Consider the following 16,681-nt stretch of genomic DNA (forward strand, 5'->3'; position numbering starts at 1 on the left):
TATACTTATGCTTATTAGAGCAAACCAATGCGTCGCCGTGTGCTTGTATAAATTTTTGTAGATTTGCCCTCCTTCTCAGTTGTATTTGTGGATGTAAATTTAGAAAGCATTATAAAAAATTGAGACTATTTGCATCATTGCTCATTGCAGGGGAAAGCGGGATATTTCTGGTGTCTCAAATAATTCTGATAGAATCTGAAAGGTGTGAAACTTGGTGTGAATTTTGATCACACCATAGTAAAAAAACAGACTGCCATAGCTCTGAGACCGACGGATTATTGAAATTGAGTATTGAAAACATAGAAAGAAATTGTGAAAATTTTTCTGAATAATAATGAAACAGCTTCAAATTTAACGAGAGAGCTGTAAAAAATATATTCATATTCATGAAACAGTTGTGAAAAATTTTGAAAAAGCTGTTAAAAATGACCCAGCACTGTCTACGACCCAGTAATAAAATGTTATATTATTAATTAACAGAGTCGTACCATGTAAAAATATCACATCGCGGTTGCGGGAAGGGGGGGGGGGGTGAGGGAGGTTTGAGGGGATATGAACAAAAGACAATAAAATTTCTTTTTCAGGTCGAGTCTGAGTTCTACGGATTGGGTTCCGGTTTCCAAGAACTGCTCAAGGGCAAAGAACGCATCCTAAACATGACCCTGAGAGAACCAGCTCCCTCCACTATGATGAAAAAAGACGTGGACATGAAGAAAACGTACGTGATCAGGGTTCAAATTCAGTTAGAGAAGGTCGAAGATTACGTCAAATGGGATATCGAGAGGAATGAAAACATCATTAGAATTGCAATTGGTCATCGCACACAGTGCTCCACTCATATGAGATATCAGGTGAGAGGTTTAAAATTTCCGGAGGTTGAGGGTTCGAGCCCCAGCGAGAATCAAAATATTTTCTATCAGACAATGCCCCAATCCCTAATCGATACACATGAGAGTTATCAAGGAGGCAAAAATATTTGAATCGTATTAAACTTTTTCGTGCTTGGGAATTTAGATAATTTGAAAGTCAGCATAGAGAATTTTGGTTAAAGAAACAGCTAAATCTGATCAATATGAATCGTGTCAGATTCCAATGGTGTCATCAGTAATGATATCGACTCTATCAGATGTAATTCCAACAGTTAGCTCAGACAAGATGGCTATTTTTGTGTCCGGACAAAAAAATCCCTGACAAACCAGTCAGACACAAAAAGTATCCGAGAAGCAAAAAAATATATTTCGAGACCAAGCAGATTTTTCTGGAATCCAAAATTTTCGAGAGATGTGAACCAGATATCAAAAACTAGATCGCTGAAAAAAGCATGAGTACTAACATAAGCAGAAAAAAGAGCAAGCATAATGTAGTGAGAGATAAACATATGCACATAGAGAGTAAATTGTGTTTCAATTAATAACTGGTGAGGCGAAGTTGAGCTCAGATAACCCTTAAGAAAAAACAAACAAAATAAAGAGCTAATAGAGATCTTTATTGTCAAATGAAAGGAAACTACCGGAAACGTTTTTAAATTAAGTAGGATAGTAACAATATTTTCAAGGGGCTAACAAAATTACATCAGGAAGAAAAAGTCCATCTGATCTTTCGTGAATCGTTTGGAGTTTATTTAAATTATAGAAAAAGCGAAAATTATGACCAAAAAAATTAAGACTAAAAATTGCATTTGCTACGCCAATGGTTACAACTTTGATGTTTATAAAAAATATGGTTGCATGACAATTTAATGAATGCAATTTTACCCAATGCTATTTGATCTTCTCGCTCAATTATCCCATCTTCAAATTTGATAGTTTCATATCAAGTCCAACGGTTCATTTAATTATACAGTCGGCTGAAAAATCTGTTGATTATGAATTTTTAAAGGAGGCAACGTTTCTCTCAATCGAACAATTTTTTTGAGGATAGAAGACTTCAGGCAAATTAGAGTTTTCAAAATAGCCAAATTCAATTTTGAAAATTTGAAATTAAAAGCAGAAAATTGGATTCTTTTGTAATCTCTTGAGTTGTTTTTGTAAACCATTCTTCTTAATTCATCAGAACTTTGAGTTTTTTCAAAACCGTTGATATGTAACAAAAGGTTTCACGGAATGGAGATCATAAAAACCAAATTTGTAATTTAAAAATAAAGATTGATTTTTTTCTCAATTTTTGTTTGTTTTCTTTACGTTTTCAGGGCAAATTGTTCCAGCTAACCAATTCTAGAGTAACAAAATGCGAACAAAATTGAGGATAAGTGATTAAATGAATCATCAGTATGAAAAATTCAAGGTAAATTTTAAAAAACTTTTTTAAATCAAATATTAAAGTTTCTCACTATTTTGTATTTTTATATTGGTCTTCGAACTCATCTTTTGCAGTCTGAATGCGTTTTTCTAAATTAAAAACCTGAATAGATTATTACTAGCGAAACTCTTCACATTAAAACAATCAGTTTTGTTAAAAGTTGTTTTTTTTCCTTTCCAGTTCACATCAAAATTATTGAAACATTCCATTTCTTTAAAAATACTTCCCAGAATGAAAAACAACGTACTCATTTCTGATCAAAATTACTCCCCAGTTGTAAGAATAGCGGCCTTTAAGGAGAGCCTTTAACATTCCCTTTCATGTCATACACAAGTAGAGCAGATTGCAGAAACACTGTCATAAATCTGAAAAAAATTAGAAAAATTTGCTGCAAATTGTGGTTTAGAGTTTGTTGAGCTCCATAAACATGTTTAATAAATCTAGATTCAAAATATTTTTGCTAGTTTTATAGAAGTGAATTGGACTATTGTGCTCATTCAACCTTGCGCTGAAAAATGATTAAAATCAACGGTGACAAACCAATGCTAAAGATTGGTTATCGGAAAAGAGATTAATAAAAAGTTTATGTTATCGGTGTTGATATTTGTGTGTTCGTGTCTAAGTGAGTTTGTGTGTGGTTGTGGTTGTGTGTGTATATTAGGAATACTGGTGTTTGTAATGTTCTCTCTGTGTGTAAGATAGAATGAGAAAGAGAGAAATAAGTTGCTCTGAGAGAAATTTAGTTCCTTAAAATGTTGGACACCGATAGATTCAGAGTGCAGAAATTGTCAGAAACCCTGAAAGTAAAGAAAAACATTTTATTTGTGACAAAATGCGACGTTATATTGTCCAACACCAATTTTTTTCTCAATCGTTTTTTGTTCTCTACCAGATTTTTGAAGCTTTGAAAAATTGATGGTTTCATTATGCTCAAGAAACATCAAAAATGACAAAAAGTTGTCGAAAAACTTCAAAAAGTGTTCTTTCAACGTTTAGTGCCAAAACCATAATTAATGATACATTTGGCTCAACAAGTCCACGCTTAGTTATTTAGAAAAACAAAGAAGACCTAAATGAATGGTGACGAGCCTTGAGTAAAGATCAGTTGCCAAAATTTGCTTAAATGTTTTTTATTGGGGTTTGTATTTGTATGCTGGTGTTTGTTTGAGTATTGTGTGTGTTTTGTGTGTGATGTGTTTGTTTGCAAAGTTTGTCTGTGTCTTTCAAATTTCCCTCCGCTTATCTTTTTGGAATACGTTAAAGAGCTTTCATTATTCGTCTGCCGAAATTAGACTGCATTTTTGGTTCAAACTGTATAAGTAATTTTCTGCAATACACATTAGATGCCTTTGAATGCTGCCAACGATTTCTCTGACAGAATTTATTGTTTATTTTTGCTATCTTGAGATGCATATTGGAACATACTGTGCTACGCACAGACTCCTACGAGCCATCTTGTTTGTTTTTCTTTCTGCCTAGTTAACAGCGCAGAACAAAGTGACATGAACAAGTATATACTTCCTAAAAATCATTTTTGTAAGTAATTTCTTCAATTTGATGTTCTATTTTCCTTTTTCTTTTTTTCTCTCAGGCAAACCGCGGCAACAGTGTCAAATTTTGTTTGAATACATGTTGATAAATATGTATATAAGCAATTTTAATGCAATGGATTTTGTCTGTTAAATCTATTCGAAAATTTTAAACCTTTTAGTTGTTGAAGTAGTCAATTCTTTGTTCCACTAATTTACGATCACCTAATTATCAAGTATTTAACACCAAATATTCTACAGAGTTCATTACCTTTAACGCAGAAGTTCAATGGTATAATCAAAAAAATTTTCACAGCATTTAATCTAGAACATCTTTTATATTTGTTTGACGGTGTATTATTAACGACTATATTACAATTTTCGCCAAATTAGAACAAAAATTTTGAAGCAGTTTTGATAACAATTTTTCAATAATGCTAATGATGCGTGAAAATGACTTAGATAATAGTTTAATTAAAATAAAGGTGAGCACGTTTATTCGTGTGGTAATTAACAAATTTTATTTAATTATACAGTTTCGGATTCTTGATTTATAATTTAGTGTCAATGGTTCACTTCGAACTGCGGTTATTGAACTTGAAATTGATGATAGAGTACTAAAAACTGCTTTGGCGTTGAGGATTACGAAAAAGTAGTTGGTTTGGAAATGGACAAAAAGTAGCCTGGCTGTAAACTAGCTCCGATAGTATTTTTTTGGTCTATTTTGTTGATGAGTAACTACTTGGAAGCTTAACGCAAAGAGGCAAAAAAATATACGTTTAATATCGTTGTTTGTCAAGTCAGAGCTGAAATTATTCCTAGAAAATCATTCAATTGACTATCGTTAGTGTTAAATCTCCTAGGTTGAGGTGCGCAACCCAATCCAGCTTTGATTAGAATGAATTGGTTTGCCCAGATGTACAGGTACAGCACAGAGTACTGGCAGAGTCTGGAAGCTACTCTACCGTCTGGATAAAGCTTGATCAGATCTGGCTTGGGTCGAATCTTGAACTGGGCTCGTGCAGTTCTCTACGTTGCTAAGAAATGAACAAAAAGAACGACTGATCCGATAAATGACTCGCAAATTTGATAAATGACTCGCAAATTTGATTTAAAACACCACTGATCCGATAAATGACTCGCAAATTTGATACTTTTGTAGCAGTAGAAATACTGGATGTACACCTCCAGCCAATCAGAGACTGAGAAGACACTATTATCTTTTATATAGCGCTAACTCAACTAGCTGTAGTCAGTCTATCAGTTAGATACACCATGTGTATACCATTGACTCCGGTGCTGTATTGTATTACCACCGTATTAACAGAAGTTTATCTTCAGTGTTTTACAGAGTCGGTTAGTCTGAGAGATATAGGTAAGCCTACTTCGCGCGCAGAAATAAGTAGCCCTAATTCTTTATACCTTAAGGCTGTAAAAGGAGCCCACTTTGGGTCTGCCTTTCTTTTCCAGATTTTCCGATTAAATTAATTTACCGATTAATAGATCCTAAAATAGAGTTACCTTTTTCAATCCAATTTATGTCCAGGACCCGAAACAAATTTTATCTAATCCAAGCTGGCAACTGTTTTAGGTAACGGAGGGTGACACGTACAACCTTCAGATGACGTTGAACGTGGTCACACGCGTGAACGAGACCAACTGTGACAGATTGCAAAGACATATCGTCAAGTCAATCCAAAGTCAGTTCAACGCACTCGCCATTCACGTGCTCTCCATCAACGAAATTACACACTGTGCCTATTGCGAACGACTCCTACACTCCTCCGCCTCAGCCGCTACAGCCAATCCCAACTCATCCACTTCCACCCTCGCAGGCGTCGGTTCGAACCCCGCACTCTCCGATACCTCGTTCACCCATAATTCATTCACCAACGATCATTACATGAACAATCATGCGTCGAGCAACAACAATAACCCTTACGCAGTACCTACAAGTCCAATGAAAACCTCAACCAGTTCAAGCGAACAGTGGCAGGGTAAATAACGCCTCTTAGAAAAAAAATCAACAAAACAAATCACCGCCAAATTTTGAGAAAATAATTACTTCAACAATTGGTTATAACAAAAGCAACTAACACACACGAGACTTGCCAATAATACTCTGAGTCGAAAGTATTACCACAGATTCATACAAAAATGTCAAACATAAGTATCACAAGATCACGTCCAAACTCCAAAAATGGCCCCAAACTCTTTATTTTCTGGCGAAACTTACTGAAAATTTCCCTACACAAAACCGAAAACATTTTGTTTCAACTCTGCTATCTCAGTTTTAACAGTTCAAAGACATTGACCTCATTTTATTCAAAGTTCTCAGATTTTCAATGAGAATTCTGGCTCAAGATTTTTTTTCAAAAAAAAAAGATTTAAAAAATTGGTCAAAATCTTAGAATTGTTGCGGATGTAATTCCGCTTCTATTTTTAGGCATTTTGCTCTGCATAATTCACTTTATTGATGCTTAACTGTCACCTGAATTATATTTTAATTAGTGTACTTTATATACATGCTAATTAATCCAAACTTTGCTAACTTTTGAACTAATTTTTGATGAAAAATATTAAGTTGCAATTGAAGGCGAGTTGGAAGTACTAATTAGAACATTGCAATTGAATTTGGTTTTAAAAAGAATATTACAAAAGGAGTTAACTAAAGATTAGTGTTATTCGCTTATAGTGAAGCCATGAAGACAAACATTGCTAAGAAAACCCCAACTAATTTTAGATAGGAAATAAAACCCAAAGGAAAAAAGCCCAAGAAAATAAACCACCACTGAAATATGAACTCCCATTTTAAATTTGAATATAATATTATAATATGTATAATTATATTATAATATGTTCGGTGGTGATAGTTTCATATAGTTTCATATCAAGCCCCACGGCCGCTAGGACATGGCCATGCCGCGCGAGGGGGGGGGTGGCTATGGCAAATGAAAAAAAGTTCAAAGTTCAATAAAAGCATTTTTGAATTTCAGAATTATGATTTTGCATTTTTTTGTACTTCATTGTCTTCACAGTTTTTGTCTTCATTTTTGTCTTCACTGTATCGGTAGTCCCGTAAAGTGCAACGCAAGCGAACAGTCAATTTCGGACACTGGAAAAATGGGCGAATTTTAGCTAAATGCAAAAATCATTGACATGCAAGTGAACATATTAATGATTAATTTCTTAATAATTTCTTAAACATATTAATTTTTTAAGCGTTCGATTGTGCGCAATTTTACGGGATCGGATTTATTTTCAAGTTCATTTTCGGGTTAAACTTGATCATCAGTTCTAACAAACTTAATTTTCAAGTTCAAAACCGAAGCCGTCAAGAAAAGCTTGGGCGTCACGAATTTAACAAATGCCGCGCCTTGAAGACTGCCATGCGTTGCCACGACCTGATTAGCCGACAGGTCGTAAGCCATAATCTTGTGACTGTCCGAATCGCAAATGTAGAGGGAATTTTCTGCTTTCTGATCAGTACTCGGATTATCGGCGAGTTGGTGGTGTGTGTTGAAAGTTAGTCCAATGGGCCATTTGAGTGAGTGGGTTTGGGAGTCTAGCTTCGTAAGGAGGTATAGTTGAGGGGTGAAAATCAAGACAACAGCTTCGTTGGCGTTGCTGATGGCCACAATACCGGACCTAACAAAAAATGATATATATTTTTCATTGAGAAACAGACCAAACAAATTACTCGAGAGGTTTCATTATAAAGAACTGATATTTCTTCTGTGTTTTTTGAAAATTTTTTAACCTTAAGTACATTTTACTAAGCAAAAATAATCCATATCAATAAAAAGAATGATTGCTAGCATGTGGGTTTTTTTTACTTCTCAGAACTCAAATTTTATCTCTTGGATCCCTTAAACAATCCCGCTTTGCCACCCAGTATACTATCTTGACTTCAGTCCGATTGTCAAAAAACTTGCAATTAAAGCAAAGAGTCTCTAACCCACTCTACTGAAGTTCATAAGAAGCCATGAGCTAAGAAAAACAAAAATTAGTTCCAAGTAAAAAATATGACTTGTCTAGCTTCTCCTGTAAATAATACAAAAGAGTTTGAAACTCAGATTTTATGAGTTATAAAAAATTATACGAGGCCATCAAATTTTTGAAAAGTAACATCTGCCGCTCTGTTAAAAAATTTTCAACGCTAAGAACCGCAAATCTTGCAAAAACTAACCGCAAAAAATATACAGTGACTTTTACTGGTGAAAAAACGCAAGACGTTTTCAGGGCTTTCACCGACAAAAAAGCTTTTTTTCCTAGAGATATTAAAACAAAAAAAAACAAAAATCTCTTCATGTTCTAGACTTCCCATACATAGTGGATCTCTGACTATAAATTTGAATTGATTTTGTTCCGAATGAAATCCACTATTTATAAGAATTTTTAATCGTTTATATGCACCTGAAAAAGATAAAAAAACTAACTTCTTTTCTAAGTTTTTAAGGAAGCTACAACAAAAGTGCTTGGGGGTTTTGAAACCTCCCATAAATAAGGGATCTCTGACTTTGAGACTGGATTGATTAGAGTTTTCATCTCATTTGCCGCAGAGAATGTATCAAAATCTTTTTTGAATTTTGTTCGTTGTTTTCGAATTATGTACGAACAAGGAGGCTGAGGAATGTGCATTCGCCCAAAAATTTCCGAGCCCGCTCTTCCCTAATTTTGACTTAATAGTCTACCGAATGAGAAGGAGATAAAAATTTTAAAAGTTCTTATTTGTTACAAAATAATTGGTGAATGAAATAAAAACCGATGACAATCCAAATCATTTAGTGTAGTAAATAATAACATATTAGATGACCGATTAGACTTGCCATTATTAAAACTATCAGACAGGCCATACAACAAAAATAACAACAGTAAACATTATTTACATTCAAAACTCAATGTCTTTTTTGATACCTCTCACAACCCTCTACTATGAATATATCGATTGTCCATAATTGACTTAACAAAAAAAAACATTTGAATATATAGTTCCCCCAACTAAAATTGATCGGGACGTTTATTATGTAAAAGTTATATGTCTGCCTTCTGTATGCTCGTTGCTACAAAATTCTTCAAAAAAATTGGCATGTTAAGAGTACTATACATGAATCAAAAATAAACAATGATTTTTTTTAAAGAAAACCTATTTTTGCTACCAATACTACAGCTATGTGTGCATTTCAGCATTTCAGTGAATTTTCCTGTGAAAGTGAAAGTGAATGTGAATTTTTTTTATCACTTCCAACTCTTACCTAGTTTCATCAAAAATTTGAGTCGATAGAAAACTGTGCTAACTAAGCGGTAGAACTTAGTACGGTTTGCGGTTTTTAGCGATGAATTTTTCACCCATCTCAAGGCATTCACGGCAACTCTCGAATCTTTCTTTTGCGGTAGTCTGCGGTAAAGATATTTGGTATATTTGGAGGTGTTTTCTTGTAAGATTTGAGATTATTAGCGGTGAATTATTTTTTGTCACCGCTATCAACGCATTCACCGCTTTTCTTACATCTTTTTTTGCATTGTTTTCTGCAGTGAAGATATTTGGTACATTTAGCGGCGAGTTTTAGTAAGATTTGCAATTCATAGCGGTGAATTCACCGCATTCAACTCATTCAACGCTAAAAATTGCAATTCTTACATGTTTTCATCGCATTCACCGCAATTCTTACAGCTTCTAGCAATATTTAGCGTTTACGCCTCGACCCGGGGTTTACTCTTATTATCGTACGTTTTGCATAAAAAGGCGCGACTGACCTCGGATCTTGTGTGACATAATGAACTTGCTGCAACCCGTGAGCCGTTCTATTCATGATCTGGTTGCTCACACAGTCGTACAAACACAACTCGGGTTTAGAAACACGAGCAATTAGGAGTACTCCGGCAGACAGAGCCATTTGATTGGCTACTTCGCGGGCATTCGGGTCTTCGTTCGTGGTTTGTTGAGTCGCAGTGGGCTGTTGTTGTTGCTGTTGCTGTTGTTGTTGATTTGAGGCTAGTGGCGATGGTTGAAACAAAGTGAGTGAGAATGCGCACGTCTTTAAATGACACACCTTTTCAACCTACAATCATAAAAGAGTTTCTTAAAAACCAAAGAGTCACTGCAAATTAAAAAATTTATACGTTTATCCCTATAGAGCCCCGTCGAAATTATAACCCCCATTTTGGAATGACGTTAACCATAATGGGAGAAAGGTATAAACGTACCATGACCAATATCCTCAACCTAAAGTCAACCATGACCAATATCGGTCAACCTAAACTCGACCATGACCAATATCGGTCGCCCTAAAGTCAACCATGACCATTAAGGTCGACCTAAAGTCTGATCATATCCATTATCGGTCGACCACTGTCTTTCCATACCCGATATCGGTCGACCACGGTCTTTTCATAAGTCGACCTCTCAACTGGGGGTTAATGGCCACTACGCGGGGAGCTCTATAATACGGAGCGCGGGGGGGGGGGCAAATGCCTGCATCAAGATTGTTTGCAAAGAGAGAGTAAAAATTTTACAAGAACCATAAAAAACTCCACAAGACCTAAACTGCATGTCAAAACACAACCTGCGATTTAAAAATTGAGAAAAATTGTACAGCCCAAAACCAGCAATTTAGCAAAAATTGATCGGCAGATTTTAAATTGATGAAAAATTAAGCGAAAAGTGCAAATGGAGACCAAAAATGCATAAAGTTTTCTTTATCGGATATCAGGCAGGGTCTCTTTGAAAAAAAAACAACGACAAACTGCGATGTCAAATTGGAAGCTACAGTAAAAAATCTGAAACAAACTTTATTACAAACTTGAATAGACATTAATTATCCTCGAGACGTAAAAATTCTGGCTGATTATCACCCTATGGTAATTAAATGTGAAAATAGTCGAATTGCAGAAGGCTGAGTAATGTAGATCGAAAATCTGTTTTTTGGAAACTCCATTTGAGACCAAAATGCAGCCTAATGAGCATTATGCGTTTTCCTAGAAACTCATCTATTGTGTTCGTTATTAACAGACTTCCAAAATTTTAAGTTTGCAAATTGTTAGAACGTATTGAGAAACAGCTCTTTTTTCGACAAGATATATCTCTTTTTATTTGAGATTTTGTTATCGACATTTTTATGAAGTCAAATAATCTACTGAGGTAGAAATGGTTGCTAGAATGATTTTAGCGTTAACATTGAGCCTACTTTTTTGCACCCAATACATTTACTTGTTTCGCGTCCGTTGTAAGTGACTACCACATAGAAACTGGAACAGAAAAGCCATCTTTCCGTTATCAGTGTTGGTTCTAAAGATCAATACTACTCTAACAAAACAGCCCTGTGTTTCAACCAAAGTAAAAATAAGAAATCCGTTTTATAGCTATAATTTTTTTTCCTTTTACCTGCAGCACAAGTAAACGGTCATCGAGGGAGGACAGGTACAATTTTGAATGTAAAATGAGCAACTTCGGGAGTTATTTTGGTGAGTTTTAGAACTACGCCGCCATGAAGTGCAATAATAAAAGACCTAGCGAAACCATAGTGTCACGCCCCTATTTCGTCCCTCATGGTTACGTGATTATTTTCGTTTAAATATCCGTAAATAAGTGCTTTAATCTAGTTCATATTCAGATAGATCTCAAGGCCATATATAGCTAGTATTTCCATCTAGGCCTGTAAACCCTAATTTGTTTATGTTTATTAAAATTAACCGCAGATTGACAGTTTATTGATAAATATATCAAGTGCCTAAAAGCCTCAATATTTACTTTTTTGAGTTTCTTGAAGATAAACTCGCATAGTACATAACTTGCATAGTACTTAACTTGCATAGATAAACACCGGAGAACCAACCTGACAATCAGTTGATTAACATCTTTGGAAACCTTGATAGAACTAGAAAACTTCTCGTTATTAATTGTTAACTTATTTTTGCTGTAATAATTAAAGATTGAACTGGATAAATCTTTATAAATTACTAAGTTAAATCAGGCTTCCTAAGAACGTAAATGCAAACGATTAAAACTCTAGAAAACAAGGCAAACTAGTGGATATATCGCACCTCCGAACCGCTCAATAAAAGGCTACCACTAGCAACATTTATTGAAAATATATCTGCTAAAAATCGGACTGTGAAACATCTAAATAAGTCCTTGTAAAATGCTGATTGTTAAAGTTAATTACCTCCAATATTAACCTCAGAAAACACCATGAGGAACACTCATAAAATCAGTGCGTAACATGGTGACAGGAGTTACTAACTGTTTCCCAGTTTAACGGACCAAAATACCGAATAATTCTTTGATAAATTCGACATTTTCTTTCTTCTTTTGACACTTTCTTTATCTTCTTCCACCTCATTACCTCAAGAACCTTCAGCCAGCATCCAGCACTTCCTCTTCGAGCAAGACAATAATGCAGAAAGCAGTAACAAAGGGAAGAATGGGTGGAAACTGTGTCTGTGTCTTTGTGGACTAAATGCAACAATAATTCAAAAGTGCTTGAGTGAATAACAACTGGAACAAACTCAACCACAGCCGCCACTACAGACAAAAACAACACAGGGTATTTGCAAACGAGGATTTTGAGAGTGAAAGAATTTGTAAAATAACTTTCTGGTGCTTTATTTATGTCAATTTATAAAGAACAAATTCTCCCCGCTATTAATAATTGCCGCGCTTCCCCCAATTTTGTTGAACATATTGAAGGAAATAACATCAACTACACTCAAAATAGTAATAAAACACAAGCTCAGATAGTAACCGTTTTCTCCTCTTCAGTTTATAAGTGCATTGTAATTTATTTGCTAGATAAAATGATAAACGTGTTGCAATTTATTGGACGGCAAAAAGTCTAAATCAAAAAGTTCGCAAATTTGGCATTATTCGTAACAAACTTCAATCTGATAGAGATATTAACCTTAACAACATCATTACTGATTATCAGATAACATCAGAATAAGCTAAATTACTGAAAACATCACTTAAATATTAACTAAAAGAGGGCAAAACCTGAATTTAAACAGAATAATAAAACAATTATATTTAATTTCCCCACCCAGCTCCTGAGGTTAATGAATCAAACAGTGACTTCGGTCATTATGAAGTTGCCTATCTGAGTGCAGCTTCCACAAGGCCTGTGCGGTCGTGGTCCCCACAATTTTTCCTAGACTAAGGGGAACTCTTTAATGGTGAGACTTCGGCGGCCCATACGGCTTCAACGATATAAGTCTGACGATTCGACCGGAGCTTTAAGTATAGGTTCATAAGCAGACCATCTTTATTATTTTCTGACCGAATGGTTTCAGTAGTTTTTTTTGTGATCTCTTGTGCTACTCATTTAACTTCTTTATCTCTATAAACAAACTAATCTCTCCCATTAAGTTAAGTTAAGAGTGCTATTTAATAATTTAGAACGAAAATAAGACTGATTGAACAATAAGTATATAATCTAAACGGGTAAAAAGCAAAATGGCACACGCTCAAATCAACATCACACCCTTCTCTGGATCAGAAACGGACAATTTCAACGAATTTGAACAGTTAATAACAGGTGCAATTGGAGTTGCAGCAATCGCAGCCGCGCAACAAGCAAATTTTCTGCAATTACATTTAAAAGGAGATGATTTAAGATACTTTCTAACCCTACCTGAGGCCACCAGACTAGTTTTTGCGGATAGTTTAACAGCTCTTAGAAACAGATTCACACAAGACGACTTGAGAGAGATCAGAATAATAAAGTTGGAAAACCAAAAGTTTAACCCAAAAACAGATACTATGAAAAATTTCTTAGTAAAGTTAAGATCTGAAGCAAATAAAGCATATCCAGCACCTAAAATAGTAGTAGCGCCAGCAGGAGCAGGTGACCCAGAAGCCCGGAGATTTGAAAGAGAGACAGCAGCAAGATATTCTGCCATTGAAACGTCACAAAATAGAAAAAACGAACAAATAAAGCGCTTCTTCATTAAGTCTATGCCAAACTGGTTTAAGCCTAAGCTGTTAGAAAGGCCAGACACAGCTGGAATAGATCAATTATGCACCTTAGCTAGCCAACAAATTGCAATAAGGGAGATGTGTAACAGAGAAGAGTAGTTTGACGACGGATTTAATGAAATAACTGAATCAAATACTGATAAAATGTTGAAAGCAATAACTGTTATCTCTAATAATCAGAAAGAACTTGAAAAAAGACTTGAGCAGAGAACAGCACCTAAAAATTAGCCATCAGAACAAGGCCCAGTAATTATTTTCACACCACATTACCCGCAACAAGTCTACAGACAAAGTTATAGGCAAAATTTCCGCCCCCAACATCAAGATTATCGACCAAATTATTGTCAATATCAGCCCAATTGTCGTCAATTTCAGCAAAACTATCGGCCCCAGCAATAGTATGCTCCCCGTTTTAATAATTACCGAGAGCTGAGACCACAATTTAATGCCCATAGACCATTCCATCATAATGAACAGCCACAAACTCGGAATTATTGGACTGAACCTTCAAATAGCCCCCCATTTGTTCATCCAGCTTATGTTAATAGGCCAGTTTATCGGTTCCCAACAAAAAATACCCCTGCAAACCTTCTGCGACAGGGAATAGTTTATAATAGTCAAACAGCATCACAAGACCGATATGGTATGCAGAAAGCAAAAGAATTTAGTCGTGCAGGTGCACTTCAGAATAGAACTATGAGAGGTATGAATTACGCATTTAATCAACAAAAAAACTAATAAAGCCACCCAACTTTAAAAACCAAATCAAATTATAAAAACTCAGTTAATTATTATAACGAAAGCACGTCTAGTCTTAGTTTAGATAAAGTAATAAAACCAGTTTATAATGAAAGTAACAAAAAGCGTGGAAAACGCAAAAGAAATAGTAATAAAAATAAAGTGAATAAATCTGTGCAACTCCCAACACACGTACCTCAATCAGCACCAAAGCCAGTATCACATGTTCAGCAATTATTCAGCATTGTCCCACTTTTAGGCAGAACATTATCCTATGTTAAATTTAAATTTAATGGAGATTTAGAAAGACGCGCACTAATTGATACAGGAGCATTTGCAAACGTGATAAGCCGCGAGTTTTACAAGGAAGTTAATAACACAAATATCAATTCAATAACAGAAATAGAAAAGCTTGATCTAGATAAAGTTTAAATGGCAAACGGAAATATAGTTAAAATTGACAAAGCAATTAAAGTTACATTTAAATTGGGCACACAAACATTCACTGAAGACTTCCTTGTTTTAATTGTCACGACTCCTGTAGTATTAGGCAACCCATTCGTTGTTAAACATAAAGTTAACATCTGCCCAGGACAAAGCTACAATAAATTCCCTGATCAAACTCTGCAAATAAAGGAAATAAAGCCAGAAAAGCAACCCAGAAGGGTAGTAAAGCGTAAAAAATTCGGAGTTTATAAACAGAAAAAGCAAGTATTACAATCAAATGAACAAGCAGTACTAGAATGCAAGCTTCAGGACAAACTAAAATCATTCACTGATCTTTGTGGGATAATAATTCCAAATGAAATTTTCGAAAAAGATAGCGAAATAATATTAACGTCCTGTTTAAGTAAAGTTGCTGTATATAATATTCTTTATATCTACGTCCTGAACATTACTGAACACCCAGTCACTATAAATAAAGGCGAAGAAATAGCCAAATTCTCGTTCTTAACATCAGATCAAGCTGAAAAGTTGTTAGAAGTAGACCCACAGATAATAAATGTCGCAAAAATGAGTGAAAATTATTTAAAAAAATAAATCAACTAATTCAAGTCACAGATACCCCAAAAAGAAAAGTCCAACCAGCAAAACCAGCTCAAGAATATGAAAAATTGTGGTTTCCAACGCCTGAAACGTGCCCTGATCCGATAAATTTGTCGCCCTTGCAGAGAGAAATCTTTGAACAATTGCTGAAACTGCAAGAAATGGAAAAACTAGACCCGAAGGGTAATCATCAGGACAAAATCACTTGCTTGAGCAAATTCCCGTGGGAGAAATCTGCCCTTAATGATGAGCAAAAAGCTGTAGTAGGCGAGTTATTAGTTGAATTCAGTGGTATCTTTGCGAAACACAGATTTGACGTTGGATATAATACAGATTTAAAAATAAAGTTAACTCCAGAAAGAAGTATACCAATTTATGAGCAAGGACCTCGAATGCCTGTCCATCTGAGAAATGAGTTGCAAGTAGAATTAGCATTAATGCATTACTATGGACTGATAACAACTTTGTCTCAATCAAGATATAGTAGTCTGCTTTTCGCTCAACGAAAGAACTCAGGAAGACTTAGACTGTTAATTGACTTGAGAAAAGTAAACCATTTGTTAAAAAACGATTATGTGAATACAAATTTCCTGATTTCGAACTTGAGTGATGCTATAAATTATTTCGCCGGGAAAAAGTTGTTTACGAAACTTGATTGTTCTCAAGCATACCACTGTGTGCAAATGGCAGACGATGTATCAGTGCAACTGCCAGCATTTAAATTTGCTTCGAGAACCTATGCTTATAAATGTCTTGCACAATGCTTGAATCAGTCAGAAACTAGATTTAGCTCATTTATTAGACATTACTTGGACCCATGCTTAGCCTCAGGAAATTGTACCCAGTTGATGGATGATATTGGAGATGCAGTAACAAATTTTGAACAATTGGTACCCTCTTTGCGAGAAATATTTATCTGTATACGTCAATCAGAACTGAAACGGTCGCCAAAAAAGTGTGAATTAGCAACAGATACAATGAAATTCCATGGAAATAACATCAGTGCAGAAGGATTATCACCAGAAAAGTCGATAATAACTAAATTCCTTGATAAATTTAAAAAACGAAAACAACAATGCAAGTAAAACGATTAATC

The 16,681-nt window shown here is 35.0% G+C and overlaps 2 protein-coding genes across 5 annotated transcripts in view; one reads left to right on the forward strand and one right to left on the reverse strand.

Annotated features, from left to right (window-relative positions):
* LOC142345621 (uncharacterized) overlaps nt 1-6,460 on the forward strand; it is a 41,142-nt gene extending 34,682 nt beyond the window's left edge. For all 4 annotated transcript variants that reach the window (XM_075397767.1, XM_075397765.1, XM_075397764.1 and 1 more), the window contains 2 exons: nt 585-851; nt 5,419-6,460. In XM_075397767.1, the coding sequence (XP_075253882.1) occupies nt 585-851; nt 5,419-5,832 (681 nt within the window). In that variant the 3' untranslated portion in view covers nt 5,833-6,460. The remainder of the gene's footprint in view (nt 1-584; nt 852-5,418) is intronic.
* Nucleotides 6,461-7,056: 596 nt separating this feature from the next.
* The window catches only part of LOC142346049 (uncharacterized), a 31,976-nt gene continuing 22,351 nt past the window's right edge, over nt 7,057-16,681 (reverse strand). The window contains exons 5-6 of the mRNA XM_075398535.1: nt 9,585-9,889; nt 7,057-7,475 (exon numbers count right to left, since the gene is read on the reverse strand). Of these exons, the coding sequence (XP_075254650.1) occupies nt 7,106-7,475; nt 9,585-9,889 (675 nt within the window). The 3' untranslated portion in view covers nt 7,057-7,105. The remainder of the gene's footprint in view (nt 7,476-9,584; nt 9,890-16,681) is intronic.

Source organism: Convolutriloba macropyga, chromosome 9, assembly GCF_964194025.1.
Source record: "Convolutriloba macropyga chromosome 9, txConMacr16.3, whole genome shotgun sequence".
In the NCBI taxonomy this organism is placed as follows: Eukaryota; Metazoa; Xenacoelomorpha; order Acoela; family Convolutidae; genus Convolutriloba; species Convolutriloba macropyga.